At 36.2% G+C, this 24,870-nt stretch overlaps 2 protein-coding genes across 3 annotated transcripts in view; one reads left to right on the top strand and one right to left on the bottom strand.

The window, feature by feature from the left end:
• Window positions 1-6,973, top strand: part of LOC142984671 (uncharacterized) — a 35,131-nt gene extending 28,158 nt beyond the window's left edge. For both annotated transcript variants that reach the window (XM_076132424.1, XM_076132423.1), the window contains exons 6-9: window positions 727-859; window positions 1,774-1,874; window positions 2,507-2,630; window positions 3,330-6,973. In XM_076132424.1, the coding sequence (XP_075988539.1) occupies window positions 727-859; window positions 1,774-1,874; window positions 2,507-2,629 (357 nt within the window). In that variant the 3' untranslated portion in view covers window position 2,630; window positions 3,330-6,973. The remainder of the gene's footprint in view (window positions 1-726; window positions 860-1,773; window positions 1,875-2,506; window positions 2,631-3,329) is intronic.
• A 782-nt stretch (window positions 6,974-7,755) lies between these two features.
• Window positions 7,756-24,775, bottom strand: LOC142984670 (uncharacterized). The gene is made up of 12 exons (XM_076132422.1): window positions 23,538-24,775; window positions 22,990-23,124; window positions 22,301-22,417; window positions 21,724-21,936; window positions 21,253-21,333; window positions 20,284-20,433; window positions 18,949-19,119; window positions 18,453-18,601; window positions 17,772-17,993; window positions 17,089-17,210; window positions 16,349-16,455; window positions 7,756-15,923 (listed from the first exon to the last, which is right to left on the bottom strand). The coding sequence occupies exons 1-12, from the start codon at window positions 24,295-24,297 to the stop codon at window positions 14,359-14,361; spliced, it is 3,792 nt and encodes a 1,263-aa protein (XP_075988537.1). The 5' UTR covers window positions 24,298-24,775; the 3' UTR covers window positions 7,756-14,358.
• Window positions 24,776-24,870: the final 95 nt, after the last annotated feature.

The following is a 24,870-nucleotide window of genomic DNA, read 5'->3' as shown; positions in this document are numbered from 1 at the left end:
ATGGAACGCATTAAGTCGGGGAAAAAGTCTTTTCGCATTATAGTATGTATGAACTTGTAATAAAATCTTTTCTCTACACAAAAAAGCTCGATATTTGGGTACCTCACGAGCTCACTGAAAGAAACCTAATGAACCGTGTACTCATTTGTGATTCTTGAAGCCAAAGAGATTTTATTACAAGTTCATACATACTATAATGCGAAAAGACTTTTTCCCCGACCTAATATTATTTACTTAATTAACTTTATACATTTACTATTATTTAAATTTGTTCCGTTATCTGCATTCTTTGTCTATATCTCTTGTATTTCTCTCTCTTGAAGCTAATATGTCTAGTATTCCAGTACTATCTTATTAGATATTCAACCACATTCTAAATCTTTGGTGATTGAAAAGAGTGGTCGTGATTCACTCGCTAGCTCTTCTCATAAGGCTTTACCCCCTTTCCCAGCTAGTGGTAGATTTAGTACAGTCAACCTGGCTAACTTTGAATCATTTGGGTAGCATTGACACAATTGATAAAAGTTTGCAAAACTAAAACAAAACCTTTATCAATTGTGTTGGTTTCATATGAAAAAATAATCGAAACTAGTTCATATTCCCACTGTTAATGTTACCCAAATGATTCAAAGTTACCCAAATTGACCTTAATAGTAACGACTATAAGTGTGAATATTTGACGATTATTCCAGTAGTATATTGACAGATAACATGGTACAATTACAGAGTGACCCGGACGAGCAGGCCGCATACAGCGTGGGAGCGATACAGGCGCCGCCGCCCGCCCCTCAGAGGAACACCAGCACCGCGCCGCGACTCAGCAATGGACACGCGCATCAAATTACGTCACAACTTACACGTGAGATTAACATTAATTAATTAATTATTTAACCCATTACTGTCCCACTGCTGGGCGAGTCTACTCCCGTAATGAGAGAAGAGTTAGGCTTTGAATCCAAGGATAAATGTGGGTTGGGATTATTATTATTAAATTTAAAGGTATATGAATATATTTAAATCATTACTTTCCTTGCTGTTAGGTGATGTTTTTTTCTTTTTTTTTAACTCATTACTGTCCCACTGCTGGGCAAGGGTCTCCTACCGTAATGAGGGAGGAGTTAGGCCTTGAGTCCAACCACGCTGGCTAAGTGTGGGTTGGGATTATTATTATTTAATTTAAAGGTATATGAATACATTTAAATCACTATTTTCTTGCTGATAGGCAATGTTTTTTTCTTTTTTAACCCGTTTCTGTCCCACTGCTTGGCAAGGGTCTCCTACCGTAATGAGAGAGGAGTTAGGCCTTGAGTCCAACCACGCTGGCTAAGTGTGGGTTGGGATTATTATTATTTAATTTAAAGGTATATGAATACATTTAAATCACTATTTTCCTTGCTGTTAGGCAATGATTTTTTCTTTTTTTTAACCTATTACTTTCCCACTGCTGGGCAAGGGTCTCCTACCGTAATGAGAGAGGAGTTAAGCTCACAACGCTGGCCAAATGGGTTGAGGACTTAACAAATCTTCAAGAACTCTTATTACATACAAGATGTCAACACGATGTTTTCCTTCACCGATGTAACAAGAGATAATTATTTCTAATACACACATAACTATACTATTTGGAAAGACATTGGTTACAAGGAAAAAAATAAACTTATCCTTGGCTTTACTCGTTGTAGACTCAGGTCTAATTTCTCTCATTATGATAGAAGACCCGTGCTTAACTATAGTTTATATATAAATAACATTGAATTTGAATATGTTCCACAGATCTAAAGGTGCTAGAACAGCTACCAGGCACGCTGGCGCGGCTGGAGGCTGATGTCGCTGCTCTAAGGAAAGCAGTAGAGGGTGATCGCAGAATATTGGATGTGAGTATAGTGAAATTACAGCTATAGGGGCTCAGAATTATGATAATGTCATGAAAGGGGCACATAGCTTTAAACTACGTTAAAAACATTAAAGTAATCCTAATTTACAAAAATAAAATATGTATGTAATTTTTGAATAAAGATACAGCATCAGAAAGTTCGGAAAAAATATTTCTTTAACCCCGAAGGAAAGTAGAACTTACTACATTAAAACATATGAGAACAAATTTATTGTGCACAAGATTGAAACAAATAAAATGATTTACAGATAAATTGATCACTGAATTAACAATTTCAATTAATATTTAATTATCTTGTTTAAATGTTGTATGCCTCCGCCAACCGCAAACCATATATACAAGACTCTTTACTTAGTTGTCAGACTATAGTTGTTATCTAATATATAAAATTCTCGCGTCACAGTTTTCGTTGCCATACTCCTCCGAAACGGCTTGACCGATTCTCATGAAATTTTGTGAGCATATTGAGTAGGTCTGAGAATCGGCCAACATCTATTTTTCATACCCTTATTTATAGTTTCATATACTATTTCTTTTTAATTTATATGGCAAAGCAACGATTGCCGGGTCAGCTAGTTTAAATATATTAATATGATATTGTTTGTGTCGCAGCAAGTGTCCCGCGGCTGGCGCTGGCCGTGGCAGGAGCTGAGCGCGCCCACGCTGGCGCTGCTGTTCGTGTGGCCCTTCCTCGCCTACAGGCTCGCCGCGCGCCTGCAGCGCCGCACCACGTAACGTGAGTATACCAGTTCTTATCCCAGCTGAAGCAAAATTAAATTTACTATTAATAATAATGTCCGATGTTTTGCTATGGTGACCAGTTTCGTTGAAACGAGATAACTGTGCAGGACTTTGTTTATAGTGTATGTTTCCAAAGTGGGCGATACCGTCCCCTAGTGGGTGATGACGCATTTCGTTTTATGGTGGGTTGTAAGTCCAAAGACAAATGATAATGATGAAAACACATTAATATATAATTATGTCGGGGAAAAAGTCTTTTCACATTATAGTATGTATGAACTTGTAATAAATTCTCTTTGGTTTGAAGAATCACAAATGAGTACACGGTTCATTAGGTTTCTTTCAGTGAGCTCGTGAGGTACCCAAATATCGAGCTTTTTTGTGTAGAGAAAAGATTTTATTACAAGTGCATACATACTATAATGCGAAAAGACTTTTTCCCCGACCATAATTCTGCAGCAGTTAGCTTCTATGAAACTGCTCGGTTTGGCCGATATTTGACGAAGAAGACATAATTATTATCATTAACTTTTGCATAAATGAATAAGGTTTAAAAAAAGTTACTTTCATGAAGTCACATTTTAATATAGTAAAAGTAGTAATTATTATAGAAGTTGTTTGTTAAAGTAGATTTACTAACATTATTATTATTTATTTATTTATATGTTGTTATTTATTATGTTGTTATTTGCAGGTCACAACGATACACAAGACATAGTGATAAGCACAGTCTGTCGGTTAAGTGGCAGATAACACTAGATATCGGTGTTTTGTAATATATACCCACTGTGGCATAGTGTACTTTATTATATACTATAATATAATAATAAATAAAGAAAAACATAGTAGTATATTTCCATAGTTTTCTTTCTAACCGACTTCGAACAAAAGAAAGAGGTTCTCAATTCGTCACGAATGTTTTTGTATGTTCTCCGATTTTTCGAAAACACGTCGACCACATTCGAAATATATTTTTTTGGCTATAACAATAATAATTTTAATTTAATTGTCTCACTGCTGGGCAAGGGTCTCCTCTCGTAATGAGGGAGGGGTAAGGCCTTGAGTCCACCACACTGGCCAGAAACAGCTGTCTAGCAAATCACATTTTGGTAAACATCAAATATTACCTATTACATCACCTATTAATTCAGTTTTAATATCTCTTAATATGTTCACATTTTCTTAATTAAATGCAAGTTTTTAGTAATTTTGCCATTTTCATAAAAATTGTAAATTTTCAACAGCTTTCACACTCAATTATAATAATATTTATTTATAGTTAGTTTAATAAAATACACTATGTCACTTCATATCCATGTATTTATAAGGGTTGGTCCATTTCATCCAAAATATGATTATTTATAAACGCATTTATCAAAATAACGAAACAAAGATTCAGTTCCGGTTGTTGTCAATTAAGATAACAGTCGTTAAGCCACGTCAAAGGCCTTCGGGCGGCTTGAACAACTTTGACACTAGGTTGACCACTAACCATACGATAAATTGTATACCTTACAACGTCATAATCTGTCTCATAGGAATGTGACAATGTGTAAGTGCGAGCGAGAGAGCCAGATAAATTGATATGACGTAGTTCGCACGTTTGTAATCGCCCGAGTAATGTAAATGCGTTTACAAATAATATAGTTGAATCGTTGCATTTTTCATATTGTTGAGAAGAGGCGAGTTTTGTATGGGTATTCGGTTATTATAAGTTATTTTTTTATCAGTTACTAAATTGAGTGTGCCTCGATTAAAGTCGTTCTTGCACTGAACCTTTTCCCATAAATTGTAGTGTTATGTTGTTAACAGAAATAAGTTTTCAACGCGAACTAACTATAAACTACATTTTTACGAAATCCTAAATAAAAACCTCTTTTTAAAATCTTTATTCAAATGGAGATGGTTGAAATTTGAACAAGATCAATCCCCCATTTACACAATAATTTGGCTCAAAAACACATTTTTTTTAGTTTCAGCTAATTCAATATTTTTTGTCCTTTTCTCGAGGCATTCTCAAACGCCATGGGTCGCCAACTCGCTTTATAATAAATATTCAAAGAATTTAAACATTGTTACCTATATTTTTAGTTAAATAAAAAATAATACATTATATTTTATTTTTCATATATTTTCATTTTATTGTTTAAGTGGTAATTAAGTTGTTTGTTGGTAATTTTTATGTGATATATAGTTTAGTTTTTATGTACAGACAATAGAATATATTTAGTTAAATAAAATAACCTTTGACACAAAAAATATTTTTCTTTTGTTGTGATAAGACGACGCCATATTAATTTTGCTTCTATTAGATTCGTACATACTCTCTAATTTCGAATAATTTCGAAAACTGGAGTATGTTCATATGAAAATAGTTAACCTAATTATTTCAATTTTTTCAAAATAAAGTTTCATATCTACAGTGTGAGTATCGAAATGCACAGACACACTTTTTAACATACATAGACAGTACGACAGTCGGTGTGTGGACTCACGAGGAGAAATTACTGTTACGTGTACACACACGCACGTATACGTAGATGCTTTTCTTTGTCGTTAAACAAGTGATAATTATTTCTAATACACACAAAACTTCGAAAAGACATTAGTGTGTTAAGTTTTGAACTCACGACCACTTTTGTGTAGGTGGCAAATGCTCAACCATTACTGTCCCACTGCTGACTTCTGGCAAATGTCTCATTCTGGAATGAGGGAGGGTTCAGGCTCCTCTTCTAAGTTCTTCTGAATACAGTCTACTTATGAAATGAGGCAGGGTTCTGGTCTTGAGTCCACCACGCTGAACAAGTGTGTGGTAATGACTAGTACATAATAAAATAAATATATACTATTGTCTGTACATATAATATTTATAATTGTGCAGTTATTCCACCTTACCGGCTAAGTCAGATGTAGTTACATGTTAGTTTATATAAATGTCAATAACCCTTACACTTGTATTGTTTCAAAAAACTCTTGTTGGTTTTACTTATAAATCTTATATATCTACTAGCTGACCAGGCAAACGTCGCTTTGCCATTTAAATAAAAAATAAATAGTGTCACTTAGGGGTATGAAAAATAAATGTTGGCTGATTCGCAGACCTATTCAATATGCTCACAAATTTCATGAGAATCAGTCAAGCCGTTTCGGAGGAGTACGGTAACTAACATTGTGACATGGAAATTTTATATATAAGATATATCTTATAAGGTAAAACTTATCTTGTTTGTACGCTGACGTATGTGTGTCGTAGTTACACGATGTTGCATGTACCGCGTCTTGGGCGACAGACTGTTTTATATAATACGTTACGATACGATGAAATAAGTGATATAATTATCTTTCCTAAAATTATAAAGCTGAAGAGTTTGTTTGTTTGAACGCTAATCTCAGGAACTACGTGTCCGATTTGAAAAAATCTTTCAGTGTTAGATAGCCCATTTATCGAGGAAGGCTATAGGCTATATATCATCACGCTACGACCAATAGGAGCAGAGAACCAGTAAAAAATGTTACAAAAACGGGGAAAATTTTGACCCATTCTCTCTTATGTGACGCAAGCGAAGTTGCGCGAGTAATTTCTTATACACACATAACATGGAAAAGTATGTGCCGCAGTTTTATAAGTAAAATCAACAAGGTTACAAAATAAATCACATTCGCAAGTATATATGTGTTAGTTATATGTGAATTTAAATGTTTGGTGTAAATCAAGGATCTTATGTAGTTATTCATAATATTTATAATAAATTACATATACAGTTTCGAAGCAATACAGTTTTTGTAGTAAAAAGACTATTTAAATACTAATGACATTTTGAAAAAAAATAACCCTCTTATTCATAAAAATATATGAAGTTATGAAAGGCTTATGAAGTGTTTTGTTTCTTTCACTCCTTAGCGAAATGAAAGAGAGAAAACATATTTTAGTAGTTGTTTAACTAAAATAGGTTTATAGTGCGTTTATGAATAAGAGGGTTAATTTAAAAAGTGGACACAGTATGACTATTGCACAAGGGTTGTGAGTTCGATTCCCAAACGGTACAAATACTTAGTAGTCTGGTCTAGTAAAGTTTCATGACGAAATAATATGTATAAAAATAAAAGTGGCTCAAGATGAATTCTAAATCTACATTTTATAGCTAAAGTACCTCCTGAAATGTTTTCATGAAATACTGAGGACCATTTTATATTAAAATTTAGACAAGTTAGGTATGTATTGCTTCGAAACTGTATTTTGTAACAAAAATTAATGGAATAATATAATACATGTGATTGAATTATGTATGGCATTTAATTTGTTATTGTAATTATGAAATAAAGGGGATTTTTTACTGAGATACTTATTTTATTAACACTTGTATAATAACCCCTCCCTCATTGCGGGAGGAGACCCTTGCCCAGCAGTGGGACATTAATGGGTTAAATTTATTTATTTTATTGTATTTTATGGTCATGGAATAGTTGTGGCAGAGTTTTTAGGGTAAGTGTATTTAACTATCTGTGTTACGTAGTTTTACTTACTCTGGCTACTGCTATAGTTCCTAGCGTGATGTTAGATGTCTTAGTACTCGATTACTAAGTTCCGTACCGGCATTATCGGAAAGCGTTGCTTACCCTGAGATTGATCCGCGCGGTTGTTGATACTTAGCCAGAATCTCTTAGATTTTTTTTCATATTATTATAGTATCACTTAAAATTAAAAGGTAAAGTTATCTGGGTTATAACATGATACCCCGCGGTAAGACTGGTGACGACTATCAAAGATCTTTAAAAATGACGTCCATAAATCAACGTGCCTTCTCAAACACGGAGGAACTTGGTATGTATCATATGGTTACCCATCCACGGGTCAACCTCGGCAAGCAACTTCTCAAACACGGAGGAACTCGGAATGTATCATTTGGTTAGCCATCCACGGGACAACCTCGGCAAGCAACTCCTCAAACACGGAGGAAATCGGAATGCATTATATGGTCACCCATCCACAGAACAACCTCGGCAAGCGTAGCTTAACCTCAGAGATAATTCCGCGCGGGTATTGTCACTTAGCCAGAAGCTCTTCGATTTTTTTTTCATTATTATCTCTTTTTTCTGGGGTAAAATAAAACAACGGCAGATATAAAACCATATTCCTTATATAAGTGATCGAGTTGATTCAGTTACAATAGTCAACAAAGCTACATAATGTGAACGTAAGCCTACCTCTAACGCGTTTGTACATCACACGCGCGCCCACCGCGCTGTACACTGTGTACACTAGGCTTTATAAAGTCGGATATACACTGTCTAACAAAATTGTGTAGTACCCTTACACACTGTGTAGATGAGGCTTTATAAAGATGGATATACACTGTCCAACTAAATAGTGTAGTATTATGTTGCATACTGTGTAGACTAATCTTTATAAAGATGGATATACACTGTCCAACTGAATTGTGTAGTATTATGTTGCATACTGTGTAGACTAATCTTTATCAAGATGGATATATACTGTCCAACTAAATTGTATAATATTCCTTTACATACTATGAAGACTAGCTTTATAAAGTTGGGTATACACTGTCCAATAAAATTGTGTAGTATTCCGTTACACACTGTGTATTTTTATAAAGGAAGACTTCCTTTAGCTCTTAAATTCTGGGGTAAAATAAAACAACGGCAAATATAAAAACATATTCCTTATATAAGTGATCGAGTTGATTCAGTTACAATAGTCAACAAAGCTACATAATGTGAACGTAAGCCTACCTCTAACGCGTTTGTACATCACACGCGCGCCCGCCGCGCTGTACACTGTGTACACTAGGCTTTATAAACATGGGTATACACTGTGGAGACTAGGCTTTATAAAGTCGGATATACACTGTCCAACAACATTGTGTAGTACCCTTACACACTGTGTAGATGAGGCTTTATAAACACGTATAGACGCGGTCCAACAAAATTGTGTAGTATTCCTTTACATACTGTGTAGACTAAGCATTATAAAGATGGATGTAAGCTGCCCTACCAACATTGTGTAGTATTCTGTTGCACACTGTGTATTTTTATAAAGGAAGACTTCCTTAACCTCTTAAATTCTGGGGTAAAATAAAACAACGGCAGATATAAAAACATATTCCTTATACATATAAGTGATCGAGTTGATTCAGTTACAATAGTCAACAAAGCTACATAATGTGAACGTAAGCCTACCTCTAACGCGTTTGTACATCACACGCGCGCCCACCGCGCTGTACACTGTGTAGACTAGCTTTATAAACATGGATGTACACTGTCTAACAACATTCTGTAGTATTCTGTTACATACTGTGTAGAATAGCTTTATAAAGATGGGTATACACTGTTCAACTAATTGTGTAGTATTGCTTTACATACTGTGTAGATTAAGCTTTATAAAGATGTACATACACAGTAAACTGTCCAATATTGTAAAGTATTTCTTTTTCAGCATTTTTTTTTCTATAATTTAGGAACTAAACAAGGAATACTACAAAATTATGGCTTATACAATGTAACATATGGTTTGATATTTTCAATTTCGATGTAATAATACAGAAAATCATATTTTTAGCAAATCATGCAATATTTAAATACCAAAAAATCTTGCCAATATTTCTGACATTAATTTATATTTTCTTTTAAAAATCACAGTATCCAACTCTATGGGCGCCGCTCTCACAACAATCTATAACACTATCCTCTATGGTATACATTTACAACTTTATGGTGCGTCCACACTTTTATTGATGCTAAATACACGAATATAAGTAAAAAACTTAATATCTTTAAAAATACTTAACAAAAATGAATCATTTATATAATACATGCACATTATATGATTTTATTACTGTAAATTTGTTTATACAAAAATTCACTTGAAAGTCTTAAATCTCAAATTCTATCAACAATGTGGTAGACTTTAAAGCTTAGCTCTTCTTATTCTAGTAGGAGTCCCCTGCCCAACAGTTACTAATACAATTAATTGTAGACAAATTCACAGTAAAAAAATCTAATCTATACCAATATCTATACCAATATTATAAAGCTGAAGAGTTTGTTTGTTTGTTTGTTTGAACGCGCTAATCTCGGGAATTAATGGTCCGATTTGAAAAATTCTTTCAGTGTTAGATAGCCCATTTATCGAGGAAGGCTATAGGCTATATATCATCACGCTACGACCAATAGGAGCAGAGTACCAGTAAAAAATGTTACAAACACGGGGAAAATTATGATTCTCTTATGTGACGCAAGCGAAGTTGCGCGGGTCAGCTAGTTATACTATAAACTGGCAACACAAATAAGTATTGCCAACTGAAAAGAAAACAAAAATTGTGGAACACCAAAACCTAGTTTCACGGCTTATCAGAATTTAGACAGTTAAAACACAACTGTCTCTATTTCCATTAGATAGCTTATCTAACACTTATTCATAACCCGTGAAACTTGGCGGTTAAAGACACTATGGAATGTATTGAATACTGAATGAATAATACATAATAATTAATACATATAGGTAACATATTCGTTTATTGAGCATCAATAAAAGTGCTTGATAGAATACATTTGTTGAATATAATTTATTATATGTTAACAGTTTTTTTGCTTTGCTGTGTTTTTATATAAAGTTGTGGTTTCAAAATATGACCATAGACCAAATAAAAACACAGGCCTATTGCTATATTAAAAATTGCAAAATAAGCATTTTCTTACATGGGAACCTCACTAAATATTTATTTAGTATTAGATATTAGATATAAATGGTGGATAAATATTGTTATTTTCAATATGAAAAGGTCATCAACATGATGTAACACAAAATAAAATATATTTTTGAAAAACTTTAATCATATTTTGAAACCACAACTCACTTTATTATAATCAGATCTTAAACGAATGAATATGAAAACATTATATTTATCTGCGTAGGTACATGTTGCAATTATATGGAATGACTTATTTTTTATCAGATTCACCGGTCAGTGTGCGAAATGACCATCAAACTCCCAATTTTTGGCATGGTTAGTGGTCAACCTAGTGTCAAAGTTGTTCCAGGCATATTATCTAAATTGACGACAACCGGGACCGACTTTTTAGTTCAAATACACACAAACATTCACTGTTCGGTTACCCATCTATAGTATAATCGTGCTAAGGTTTGCTTAACTAACAGATCGTTTACTCATCGATGAGCACAACTGTCTATGAACACGTAGGTAAAAAAGCCATTATGAAAAGTGGGTATTTCGCAAACTGTCCGGTCAAACTTCAAAACATTGTGTACTTTTAACAAGTAATAGTAGAAAACACCACAAATATAAAAATTCGTTAAATGTCACTGAAAATATTTACAAAAAATATTATTTAAAGCTAAAATATCAGAATTACAATAATTATCATTATTAATTAGATATTAATAAAACTGTTATTTTTTCAAAAAACGAAAACATAATGTATTATTTTAATGCAGTTTTAAAAATAGCTCTGACTGGACCCCTTTCCCAGTAGTTAAAAAATACAAAAATTATTCCAAGTCAAACTAATTTTAATGAAGTTTTACATATCTATAGTTAAACTATCTTCATGCTAAACTTATGGATACTTAAAAGTAAACTTCATTCATGGCAAAATTTCATCAAAATTAGTTAAGTAGTTTACCCTCCAAAACATAACAGGGAGTCAGATTCTCAAACTATAAGATCAGTATTAATAATTAATATTTGTAGATGAAATTCAAAATCATTGCTTTTTCGGACCTCTCTTTTACTCTTCACCAATAAACGAGTGCGAGAACGAGACAGAGCTATATCTAAAACTGAAACACTGAAATGTTAAACTTAACAAATAAAACATGGCTGCCAAATATTTAATTAACATAGGAACTAAATTATGTACAATTAAATCACAATGTTACTTGCGCATTATCAATATGAGATTCTTGTATGTACTGTTTTTTTGTTTGTTTGTATGTTTGTAAAGACAAAAAGTCTAAACGTAGTTACATAAGCGACGCTTTGCAGAAGGCAGCGACTGCAAACCACAAAAGACTGAGACAGAACTTAACTCGACTGCAAATCTCAAACAGCAGCGACTGTAGACTGCATTATTTTACAGTATTTATGCAAGCTGATATACCCGAAGATATAGGCAAAAGTGTTTGTAATAAGTACATCCACTTTTCGCCATTTATATTCTCAGTTCTATGTAATAGGAGGGGAGTTACCAAACCCGTAAATAAGAACGTTTCAAGGTATATCGGAAGAACCCAATAGCACTTTGCTCAACCCAGGAATCTAACCAGGGACATCGTGAATAGCAGTCGTATATACCTAACGAAATGTCGAGTGCGGTTTGCAGTCGTAAAGTCCTTAGTCTATAGAATTTATTAATTCAGAGTAGTTGTTTGTCATAATTATATATTTTCTTATCTCATAAAGACGATGTTCAATAACCAAACAAAAATCGAATAACACAGTAGTAAATAAAACTATTATATCGTAAATATATAAACAGAAATGCATAAAAAATTTACAATTTGTATAACTGGGTTTGCCAGAATAAGTGCCAGATAAATTGATCTACTTACCCCCGGTTTCTGAGGTACATTTAGAGGTAGTTTATCTATTCAATAGCGTCTAATCTATACTAATATTATACCGCTGAAGAGTTTGTTTGATGTTGAAAGCGTTCAGGAACTACTGGTCCGATTTGAAAAATTCTTTCAGTGTTAGATAGCCCATTTGTCGAGGAAGGCTATAAGCTATATATCATCACGCTACGACCACTAGGAGCAGAGTAGCAGTAAAAAATGTTACAAAAACGGGGAAAATTATGACCCATTCTCTCTTATGTGACGCAAGCGAAGTTGCGCGGGTCAGCTAGTCTCATATAAACATGACAGTTTGAATAGATAAACTACTGCTAAATTTTAATGTGCCTCAGAAACCGGGCATTAGTGCAGGAGTTATTTTAAGTTCTGTCAATATTCTAATAGATAAGTTAACCGGTACTTATTCAGAAGTAGTAATACCTGCCAATAGTATATGTAATCAAGAGATTTTTCAAAACGTAAATCGGCCAGCAAGTTGGCCAACATGTTCGTCCAACAATTTGACATAACGGTGAAAATGATCGATTACATACGTATTTTTTGATTTTTATAAATACATATTATTATTTATTATTTTATGAAACAGTTGATACAAATATTTGTAATACTTAATTTTCGAGTGAGGTAAGTCAAGCGTTCTTTTTGTGGTTCATGACTATAGCTATGCTGGTTCTGCTAATTCCTTAGTATATTGGCGTAATGATAGTTTTTGATTTCGAGATAGATGTAACGCCAATAAAAAAATCCAAAGTTTCGTATTTCTGAAGCTAAACTCAGTTACAAAAAGTGTTTTTTTCAAAGATGACATGTTAACGATTTTTACTCGAATTTAACACAGTATGAATAAAGTCCTATATTCATTATGTCACAATCGAAATTTTGCAAATATTTTTAACTTTAACTCGCAAACATTACTCTGCCCGAATATAGATCTTGCTATTATTTTTTATCATCAATTTCAACAAATCATTATTATATTTCAGATAATTTACACAAAACTTTATAGAATTATATATTTTTTTCTTTAGAAATCAGTGGTTTTTGAGTAAATCACAAACAGTCAGACAGACGCAGACTTTGTTTTATTTTATGTAGTGAATTTTCAAAATGGCGTCACATCTATCTCGAAATCAAATTTATAATCATGCTTTTGTGTGATGTATATAAATTGTTTTGTTATACCTATATACTAAACACGTAGATCTTTTGTCAAAGATTTTAGTAATATCAGACTTATACTACAGGCGAATACGCAAAGGAATATCGATTATTTCGAATCGGAATTTAATCGAAAAAGATTTATCGATAATAATATTAAAAAACGTGAGAGCAATCGCATTAAATTCATTAATATTCGCAAATGTATAGAAAGTTAATTTAATATTGCTACTTGAAAATTTATGTTTACTATCTCTGTAATGTTATCTCGGAAACGACTGCACCGATTTTGTAAATTCTTTTAGCAATATATATATTCGCTTAGCCTTTGTTCCAAACTGTGTTGGAGTCGGCTTCCAGTCTCACCGGATGCAGCTGGATACCAGTGTTTTACATGGAGCGACTGCCTATCTGACCTCCACAACCCAGTTACTTGGGTATTAACACGATACCCTTCGGTAAGACTGGTTGTCAGACTTTCAAGCTTCTGACTACTGTTAACGACTGTCAAAGATCTTCGAAAATGACAGCCGGGACCCACAATTTAACGTGCCTTCCGAAACACGGAGGAACTCGATATGTATAAGATGGTCACCCATCCACGGAACAACCTCGGCAAGCGTAGCTTAACCTCAGAGATCCATCCGTGCGGCTGGTGTAAGTATCCTAGATTACTCCTGAGTAATCTAGGATACTTTAAACCACAATAAACAGATTACGGGACTTACGGACTTGAATCACGGGAAATCTTACGAAATCGTGAGCATAATTTATCGAAAATCATATCATTTTCGTAAGTCTCAAGGCCTCTCTCATTCCGAGAGGAGACCTTTGACTAGCAATGAGATAAAATCTACATATCAAGTGTGAGCGAGACAAAAAATCAAGTAGCAATACTAAAGAACATTAAACCTCAAAATGTAGAAGCAAAAATCCCTTATTTCAATATTCACTACAAACTATTACCGAACATCATTCTATCATCGTACAAACTCAATCTATTACATTCACTAGCTCTTCCTTTCTGCAAAGCCCTGTCTCTGCGAGCCCTACGGACAGCTACAGGCAGGTCTCCAGGGGTTTTAACCCTCCCAGCAGGGTTCAAAAGGTTCACATCCCCAGAAGAAGAGAATATTTCACTAACCTGTTCCAACGAGTGCTGTCTTTTGATAGCCAAAGTCTTCAAAGTGGGCTTAGGTGACCGGTTACCGGGATACTTTAATTCATTTGTATCAATTTCACCGTTTAATGCAGCTAAATACACAGGATTGTCACCACTATACCCGTTCACCAAATTCTCTTTATCATTCGGATCACTAAATTCATTATCAAAATTAGTATACTTATTTTGGAATTTATTAAACGTAAAATCAGTTTTCACTTGACTCGATTCTTTCAAAACATCATTTTGATACTTTTTCTTATCTAATTCAGATTTCGGAATAGTTTGCATTGTGATTTTTGAAACGCCATTTTCTGATAACAGCATCAAATGTTCGTCTTCTGAGCTCGAACAGTCTGAATTTAGGTCGAAAGGACTGATATTTCCATTGTAATTTTCTTGTGTATCTATGTACTGTAGTTCTAAGTTAATACTCGCTTTTGAAGAGCTCCCACTATCAATGATTTGATTGTCACAACTTAAACGTTTTTTCACTGTTGAATCTTCAGACTCGGAATTTGATTTCAAAATACTTTGTGATGAAGTAGACGTTTTGACTGAACGTTTATTCAAACTATCCGAACTCCCTTGCTTATTCTTCATTTCGTGAAAATCTTGAGGTTTCGCTTTCGGTACTATTACTGCGAAAATCTGATTCGGAGTTTTATTATCTTCTCTTGAAGGAAGCTCTTTGAAACCAAATACTTTGTTTTCCGATTCCATCATCATTGTTGGTGATAAAGTCTTGTTTGGTGGTGATAAGGTACATGGCCCTTCGAAGTTATAAGGCCCTCTGTCCTGATTTATAGTCAAATTAGACGGCCTATCATTATTACTAGGTTTATCAACGATAGAAGTTTGTATTTTCTGCGAATTCTCGGCTAACTTCACTTCAGTTTCCATTTTGCTTCTGTTCAATTTTTCGAAAAATTTCTTGATACCCCATTTTGGTTTTTCTACTTTTACATATTGTAGTAGATTTGTTTGTTTCGGGCCTTTTTCTTCATGAGACGTGACATCATTTTGCACGTAATCTAAAGGTCTTTGGTAGGACCTTATTTCTGAGAGGCCAGAATTTTCTTGAACGGGTATGCGGTTATGAGAAACCCTTGCTACGGAGAGGCAATTTTCTTCAATATTAGGTACTCTAGGCGCGTCGGGTAAAGTGATGTCTTTCAAACTCTTGTGTATCAGTTCGACGGTGGCCTGTTGCGTGTTGGTGTTCCGTTCAATGCAAGCATTGCGACCTATATGTGGTTGCGGGTACAGCAGAGGTGTGTGAACGTCGATGTTCTGCGTCGTGGTACAGTTTGAATTTTTGTCCGATTCCGGTGGCGATGGGATGTTAGCGTCCGCTGGGAAAGGAAAAGAATAGGTTTAAAAATTAGAAGTAGTCTCATATCATCCACATAAATACGATTTTCTACTTATTAACTAATTAATTAGGAAGTATTTTACCCAAATTTTAATATAATTCTAAACATAATATGTACTTTCCTGCGAAGACCCCAAATTTAGAAACATGTTAAATAAACGGTTATTTTACTAAGCTACTGGTAATAAATATAACAGTAATTGGAAAAACCAAAAACAAAATTGATTCAACCCAGAGATCGAACTCGCGACCTTTGTGAATTACAATTTATCTACGTGAAAACAAAAAAAAAAGCACTTTTCTTGACTCGGCAATCAAACCAAAGGTTTTACAACAAGCAATCTCATATTCTATCGAAATATTATACAAATCAAGTTATATAGTTAAAATATAAAATATACTTACTAGGAGGATGTGTGTGTGGATGTATATTGTCGTGTATGAGAGGTCCTTGAGAGTGTAGCATCTGTTTCAGTTCAGCCATACGCTCTTCTACACATACTGCCGTCAATCTGTGAGCAAAATTATCAAAATTTAGTTAATTCAACAAAGCCATCGAGCTCAGTAAAGGAAAAAAAGTGCCTCAGGATCACTAAAACCAATCATAAATTAAAGTAAGTTCGTCATGAACGACAAAATGCTGTACACATTTTAATTAAATTTTGCATGGAAATAGATTGTATCCTGAAGGCCGCCGCCGTTGTATTTGAGCGGAGCCTCTCTGTGAAAAAACACCCGACCCAGTTGTTTAGCAATTAAGATAACAGTCGTATAGCCATGCCAAAGGCCTTCGGGCGTCTTGAAAAACTTTGACACTAGGTTAATCACTAACCAAACTGTACCGGTTAATATGATTTTATATAGATAGTTAACATCGCGCTGCGTGTCAGCACTTCTAAATTTCGAAACCCGCGCAGCGTGTCACCATGATTTTTATTGCAATTGAATTGTACTTTAATTACTTAGTGACATTAAAGCACTCGTCGTGAAAGGTTGTGTTCTCATTCCCTATCCGCAATCTTTATATCATATCATCGACGCACATCGCTCATCACCTAGCATCTCTTTTTTAGGCAGTGACAACTCCCTACACAAACAATAGAAATAATACATATTACATTAAACTATGAAAGATCCAATCCTACCTGGCCTCAGCATCATGATCCCAGCACTCGTCGCAAGTATCGGCAGCTATCTTCAACGCACGCGACTGTTGTACCGGTCCTTTAGGTAGAGGAGGCCGCGCCTTGTTACGCGATACTAGGCTCTGTAATAATATACGTACAGTTTAGTATTGTATACGTAGTGCGTGCGTGTACGTGCACGTATTTAAAGGTGTTATTTAATTTTGTCGTAATTCAAGGCCTTATTTTCGTTCATTATGTGGCCCTTGACTCCATTTGTAATAACCAGCAGTGGGACGGTAAAGTGTTAAAAAGAATATTGCTGACTTTAACGACAACATACAATGTCGTCCTAGCGGATTTCGGCTATCGTCTAGTTTCATCGAAACCAGCCAACTGTGCAGGACTTTGTTAGTGGCCAAGAGTGTATACAATACATTAGGTACAGTCTCTATTTCTTGATTCTTACACATACTGTGCGAGTGTGATGCTTTAGGAAGGAAAACGATAGATCTTATAGGATGCGGTTACCCTAAACCAGAAGACTACAGGCTGCTTTCGATGAGGTGCATAGCAAAACTGGTAAATTTTGCTCTGCCCCCCCCAACGTCTAGAGTAGCGGAGAGGGGGTGAAAGGATCAGGAATGGTCGAAGTGCCAGCCAGGCATTGACTGGCACCCCCAGCCTTAAGATAAGATAAGTACCTGCATCTGCGCGAGCGTGGGTCTCTGCGGCAGGCCGCAGTGCTGGTAGGGCGGCGCGTAGGGCGGCGTGTGGCCGCGGTGCGCCCCGCGCGTCCTCCACAACATCTCCCACAGCACCAGCGCCAGCGCGAACACGTCCACGGCACATAAGGCCGCCAGGGCTCCCGATAGATCTAGCGCTCCTTCTAGTGCCTCCGGGGACAGGTAGCGGAGGGTCCCGGCCTGGGAGATACATTGCAAGTGGTACACACAATCGAGTAGTCATTAATCGGCCCAAATGGGTGGTAAAGTCGAATATGTGTTGATCAGTGGTTCCCAACCAGTGGTCCGTGAAAGTCAAAATATGGTCCATGAGTGACTTTAAAATGTAATATTTTCAGTATGATTATTACACTTTATATTTAAAATACTTACATAGTGGTCCCAAGAATAATAAAGTGGTCCCGGACTAAGAAAAGGTTTTCATTGATTCGAATATCATATGACTCGTGAGCCCGTTGAACGAACTTCACTCGAGTTGATTATGTACAGGCTGTGGATTTTTTTTATTAAAGCTAATTGTAAATAAGTCTCCAACTATTAATAATAATCAAATTGTTTTACTTTACATGACTAACGACCTCTAGCCCTACCCATACGTTGAAGGAAATAAACCATTTCAGCGGCAGGTTGTATACATACTTCAGTGACCCTAGTGGGAGCGGCGCGGTCCCTCCTGGCGTGCAGTACTTGTGCCAGCCCAAGGTCAGCCAGGCGCGCGTCGCCATTAGCGGTCACTAATACATTACTGCTGTTCACGTCGCGATGTACTACACAAGGTTTGTTGCCACCTGATGACAAATGAATACTGTTAAAAGTAGTAGTTACCTGTGTACTGTGCAATAGGTGGGAGCGGTGTTAGTACTGCGTAAAGGTGGCGGGGTCGCAGGCAAGACTGAGACATGAGACTGCGTCCACAACTTTATTTACAATCTGTCTCTTGTCTCGATCTCGCTTGCGAATCGTTACATTTGTATTATCTAGTCAAGTTACGGTAGCAGTATCTGATCGCGTTTTCATGTCTCGGTCTCATTTTTCGGTCCTATGTCTCGGTCTCATATCTCAATCTCACGTCTCTTTCTCCTGTCTCTGTCTCGCCTTACAACCTTAACATCTACAGATCTTTAACAATACTCACTAGGCGTGTGCAGATGCGCGAGCGCGGCGGCGAGCCCGTGCGCGAGGTGCGCGAAGTCCCGCCACTCGAGCGGCGCGCGCTGCAGCCGCGCGCGCAGCGGGCCCGCGCACAGCTCCACCACGATGAGCTGCGAGCGAGCGCCGCCCGTCAGGGACATGCGGCTGTCGCTACCTAACCACACATAACAATAGAAATAAAAAAAAATAACCCATTACTGTCCCACTGCTGGGCAAAGTTCTCCTCCTAAAAGAGGAAAGGGTTAGGCCTTGAATCCACCAAGCCATGGAGTGCGTCGCCTCGACTTGGAGGATAATGATCACCTTCTTCAAGAGGTGATCTCGCTGAAAGACCGATCCCCTCACCACCCCGATGCTTCGCCGCCGAGCAGGTCGCCGGTAGCCAGCTGGCTATCAGTAGTCAGAAACTTAAAGTATATATCTGACAACCAGTGTTATAGATGGGTATTGTGTTATAACCCAGAAAACTAGGTTGTGAAGGTCTGCTAAAACCGCAAATCGACTTCGCGCTATAAGAGGACGAACAATGACGAGCGTTCAGTCTGCACAAAATGGATACCAATTTGAAATTTCGCCAATATGTTTGTTGGAACGCTCAAACTTGGAGCGGCGCGTTTGGAGTCGGTTTTTTAGCACGCATCAATGGATACACAGACTTAAGCAGTCGCTCCATGTAAAATACTGGTATTCAGCTGTATCTGGTGAGGCTGGAAGCCAACTCCAACATAGTTGGAAGAAAGGCTAGACTTATATAGCACTACAGGTCACCCGCGACTTCGTCCGCGTGGAATCCCTTCCCGTGTAAATCCCGATCCCTTGGGAACTCCGGGATAAAAACTAGCCCATGTGTTATTCTGGGTCTTCAGCTATCTATATACCAAATTTCATTGTGATCGGTTCAGTAGTATTTGCGTGAAAGATTAACAAACATCCATACTTACACACATACATAAATTCTCACAAAATTTCGCATTTATAATATAAGTAGGATAGTTGAGTCTCTATCATTGGCCTGAGTACCTAAATATACCTATACTAATATTTTAAAGCTAAAGAGTTTGTTTGTTTGTTTGTTTGAACGCGCTAATCTCAGGAACTACTGGTCCGATTTGAAAAATTCTTTCAGTGTTAGATAGCCCATTTATCCTGGAAGGCTATAGGTTATATATCATCACGCTAGGGCCATTAGGAGCGGAATAGCAACGAAAAATTTTCAAAACGGGGAAAATTATGACCCATTCTCTCTTATGTGACGCAAGCGAAGTTGCACGGGTCAGCTAGGTTATAATATTAGTATGGATAAGTTATGGCCACGTACCATAATATCTCAGTATATTATTGTGTGCGAGGTGCGGTAGTGCGTAGACGGCCGCCTCGCGCTGCCACGTGCTCGTGTTGCAGTACAGCTTCACCGCCACGGGCGCCGTGCCCAGGCTGCCGCGCCATACTGAGCCGAACTTGCCTTGCCCTATGAACATAAGGAAATTATGTACTAAACTGATAGGATGGTAGTTAACTTCTTGTCGAAGATGTTCGAGCCTAGCTTTGGAACTTGGCTTATATTATTTTATATTTTTACTAGCTGACCCGGCAAACGTTGTTTTGCCATAAAAATTAAGAAAAAAAGAACACTTAGGGGCATGAAAAATAGATGTTGGCCGATTCTCAGACCAATTTGTTCACGAAATTTCATGAGAATCGGTCAAGCCGTTTCGGAGGAGTATGGTAACTAAAACTGTGACGCGAGAATTTTATATATTAGATGAATTGCTCTTCGTTAGTCTCGCTAAAACTCGTGAACAGCTGGACCGATTTGGCTATTTGTCTTGAATTATTTGTGGAAGTCCAGTGTAAAAGGTGAATAAATGTGAAAATGCGCGGTATTAAATAAAAACAAGAAAGCGTGAGCGGAGCTGCGCGGGTCAATTAGTATAATAACAATTTTAACCCATTAATATCCTACTGTTGGGCAAGGGTCACCTCCCGTAATGAGCGAAGGGTTTAGCCTTGAGTCCACCACGCTGGCCAAGTGCTTATTGGGGACTTAAAATATAAAAATTAACACAAATAGCATAATATTAATTTTTCTAAAAAAATGTATATTTGGTTGATTTAAGATATTGTAGTACAAAAATAATTTAACGGAATAAAATCTTGTCGCATGAGATACTCGGAGTACAGTTTTAAAGTAAAAAAAAAAACAAAATTGAGTACCTAATGCTGGCACATTTTTTATAATCAATAATGAACAGTTTTAAATATCCAATTATTGATATAAAACACTTACCTATATGTTCAATAAGTGTCAAATTATCCACACAAGTAAGTCCAGTGGCTAACGCGTCAGGTCCAGATCCCATCACGTCACCTGAAAGACAACACTTATATTAGAATCTCAGAAACTAAAAAGAATATCACGCGATAGTCATAAGATGATAAAAAAAATAATGGTGGGGAGTCTAATACCACATATAGGGTACGATATAAAAATGTATATACGAGAAAAGAGAATAAAAGAAAGAAAGAAAAGCATGAGACATAGAGAGAGTGTCGAAGTAAGAGCAAGGGAGGGACAAAAGAGAAATGAGGAAAAAATAAGATAAGGGGAGACAATAAGAATGGGGGAAAAGGAGGGCAAATGGAATAGGTTTACAAGACAGAGGGGATGGGGAAAAAGACAGAAAAGGAGGGAAGGAGGGGGTAGAATATTATTTAATAAAAACTTCATGCACACAAAATGCCATGTGTATAAACATACCTTTCTCAACATCCATGCCCTCACTATCCTCATCCTTATCGATCTGCAGTCGATTGCAGTACAGTTTCCTCAACACCAGCGCCATCACCAATATGGCGACGAACGCCAAGATGGCGGACGCGGCTATGTTAGACGCGGCGAGGTTGTTGGACCGAGAGGACGTGTCCATCGTTGATTCTGCTTTTACTGTCACTGTTTCTTGTTTGAGGGATACTGGAAGAGAATAATTAAATTATTATTTTGATCTAAGTCTTCATTGAAAAGTTTCCAATGAGGGTAGGTCACCACTCCACTAGCATTGGGTCATGGGTTTGATTTCTAAACTATTTTACATTAATTGTATAAATAAATAAGACAATTAATTTAACCCATCAATATCCCACCGCAGACCTTACGGGTCTGGTTGTGCTTTGTTTCTTTTTTTTTCCGCAATTATTTGTGGATCGCACAAATAATTGCTCCGCGTGGGAATCGAACCCACGACCTCCCGACGCAGTGGTATCGGCGTGGCGACCTAAACCACTGCGCCACGAAGGCAGTCAAATTATTTGAATAAGTTAGTAAAAACGTCACTTACAAAAATCCGCATTGCAGTAATGTCTGGTGCAGCAACAGAATTTGGAGCCGGGGAGTCTTGCCGTAACTGGCGTGCATTTATCACATGAACTGCGCCCCGTAGATGAGCGCCAGCAACCTAGGGACAAAGACATTGCCTTATTATTCAAATAGGGGGGGGCTTCTGGGCCACCCCAGACAGATAACTGAAAGCATAAACCTTTTAGTATTACAATATGAGTAAGTTTATAAAGAAGATGTCTTGCCATATGGCCTTCAAAAATATAATTCACTGTCTCTGAAACAAGCATACATCTTCTTTTGATTAAGTTTTGTCAATACAATATTACTAAGTCCTACATTTGACTCATGAAAACTTATCTCAAATAAATTTAAAGGTTTAAACATGTAATAAAAATGAACTTTCGTGATCTAATTTCGATTTGAAATGCTTCTTTTATTTTAATGTAATGTCTATTTGTTTTTTTTATTTTTAACACATTACTGTTCGACTGCAGGGCAAGGGTCTCCTCCCAAAAGAGGGAGAGGGTTTAGGCCTTGATGTCCAGGAATGTCTATATCTACCATTTTTTAAATAAAATTCTTAATGTAATCTATACAGTACGAAGAGAAGATTCTTGCCCGGCAGTGGGACAGTAATAAGTTTAATTAGACAATATAGTTTCATACTAGCTTCTAAAGGTTACTGACCTTGACCAAGTATAGTGATGTTGTCTTCCTTGTCCTGATGCCACAGAGTGTAACAGGAAGCTCTTGAGTCACTGCACTGTTCCACTTCTACCACTGCACCATTAGGTAGTGTTGTCTCTGATATTGGACCTTTTTCTACAAGAGAAAGGTATGATAAGCATGACAGAATTAAACATTGAGACTATCATTAGGTATGAACTATAGTTTCATATTGCATTTCTCACTGTATTCCCATAGGCACTGGATCTAGATTTCAGTTTTAAGTGGGTGCTCTGAACAACCTAGCTGTGTCCCCCAAACAAAGGAGTTTTAGGCTACATTCAGCCATCTTGTAAGGAGATGAAGATAGGGTCTGGTAGTTCTTAAAAACTATCTTCCTCAGAAATGTGTCTCAAGAATGAATTATGACTTATTTTCCTATTTATCTAGTAGATTTAAAAATTAAAGTTCCCTATTCATCTTTTGCTCTTTCAACTATCATAAAGTATTATTTAAGAAGCTTAAGAATAATGATATACCTAATAACAAAAATAAATTTCAATACTTACCAAAACTTTCATTATCAACCATCATCTGTGCATTGATTTCATCATCATTGGAAGGAGTCACACTCATAGCCACACTGTCATGTATTTTATAAAGACAAGAGATTGTTGGACCCATAGTAGTGGTCGGTTCAGTGGGTATTATTGCTGCCTTTACTTTATAAGTCTTAATATTGTTGGGCAAGCCATTCTTACTATTCTCTTTGCCAGAACTGATAGCCTTTTTCTCAAATGGACTTACTATGTTATCCCGAACTGTATCGGAAGTAAACTGATCAAGTCTAGGCATATCATGAGAGGTAGCCACAAATTCACTTGAATTTGGAACCTCCAAACTTCTTTTGTTTATCGTAGGACTATTCACTGGCCAGTACTCTGATAAATCTTTATTATCTTCAATATTAGAATCTGAAATGCTTCTTTTTTTAATTTCATGATCATAAATGTTAGATAGCTCTCTGCTTTCAACAAAATTAGTGTTGTCAATACTTCTTTTACCTATGACTCTTGGCTGGTCATTTGTAACTGGCCAGTCGTTGGTCATTTCCTGATCATTATTGTTATTCCACTGTATTGTCCTTCTGTGATGGTATTTAGTGAAAGTCCTTACATAATGTGCAGGTTTTAGATGATGAATGCCATTCCTTAGATCTTGAGATTCTTGCGGCCGTGAAGTTAATACTTTTGCCGTAAATATAAACAGGAACAACACCATGCATTTTAAAAGAGGTGTTACTCTATTATGTATTATGCCTTCCATCATTGTAGAAGATTTTTATACGTTTTATTTTATAATTAACTTCATGTTTAGGTTGAAAAACAGGTCAGGCATCGATGTTGCACTGCATAAACTAACGTACGAAGACACTGCAGAAATATTGATTTTTTAACACTCACTCTCATTTGCGAATAATGCGGTATTTTATCGATAATTAAATCTTTTCTCAACACTCAACGGCATATAAACTTTTCACATAACGTCCAATAAGAATATCACTTCACGAAATAGCTTTAACATTAGGAATTTATGATTTTATTCTAAGTCGCAGTATGAAACCAAAATTTTGTGAAAGTACACACTTTTATAGTCTTACAAGGCTGGAATACTTTAAACAGGTAACGTGGAAGCGAGTAGTAAAGTTAACATGTAATTATAATTATTTTGTAATAATTGAATAGAGATTATTGATGTTGTTTTTATATTATCAGGAAAATCACAAACACATCTTGCCCGACATATTGTAAGCGTTTTGTTACGCATAATCGTGTTTCATATTTTTATTGAATCTATGACATGTTGCGTTTTGTTAACACGGGTTTGGAAGCTTTTAAATTG

Source organism: Anticarsia gemmatalis, chromosome 27 (genome assembly GCF_050436995.1).
Source record: "Anticarsia gemmatalis isolate Benzon Research Colony breed Stoneville strain chromosome 27, ilAntGemm2 primary, whole genome shotgun sequence".
NCBI lineage: Eukaryota > Metazoa > Arthropoda > Insecta > Lepidoptera > Erebidae > Anticarsia > Anticarsia gemmatalis.
Note: the sequence above shows the minus strand (reverse complement) of the source record. Positions and strands in the feature narration are given on the sequence as shown.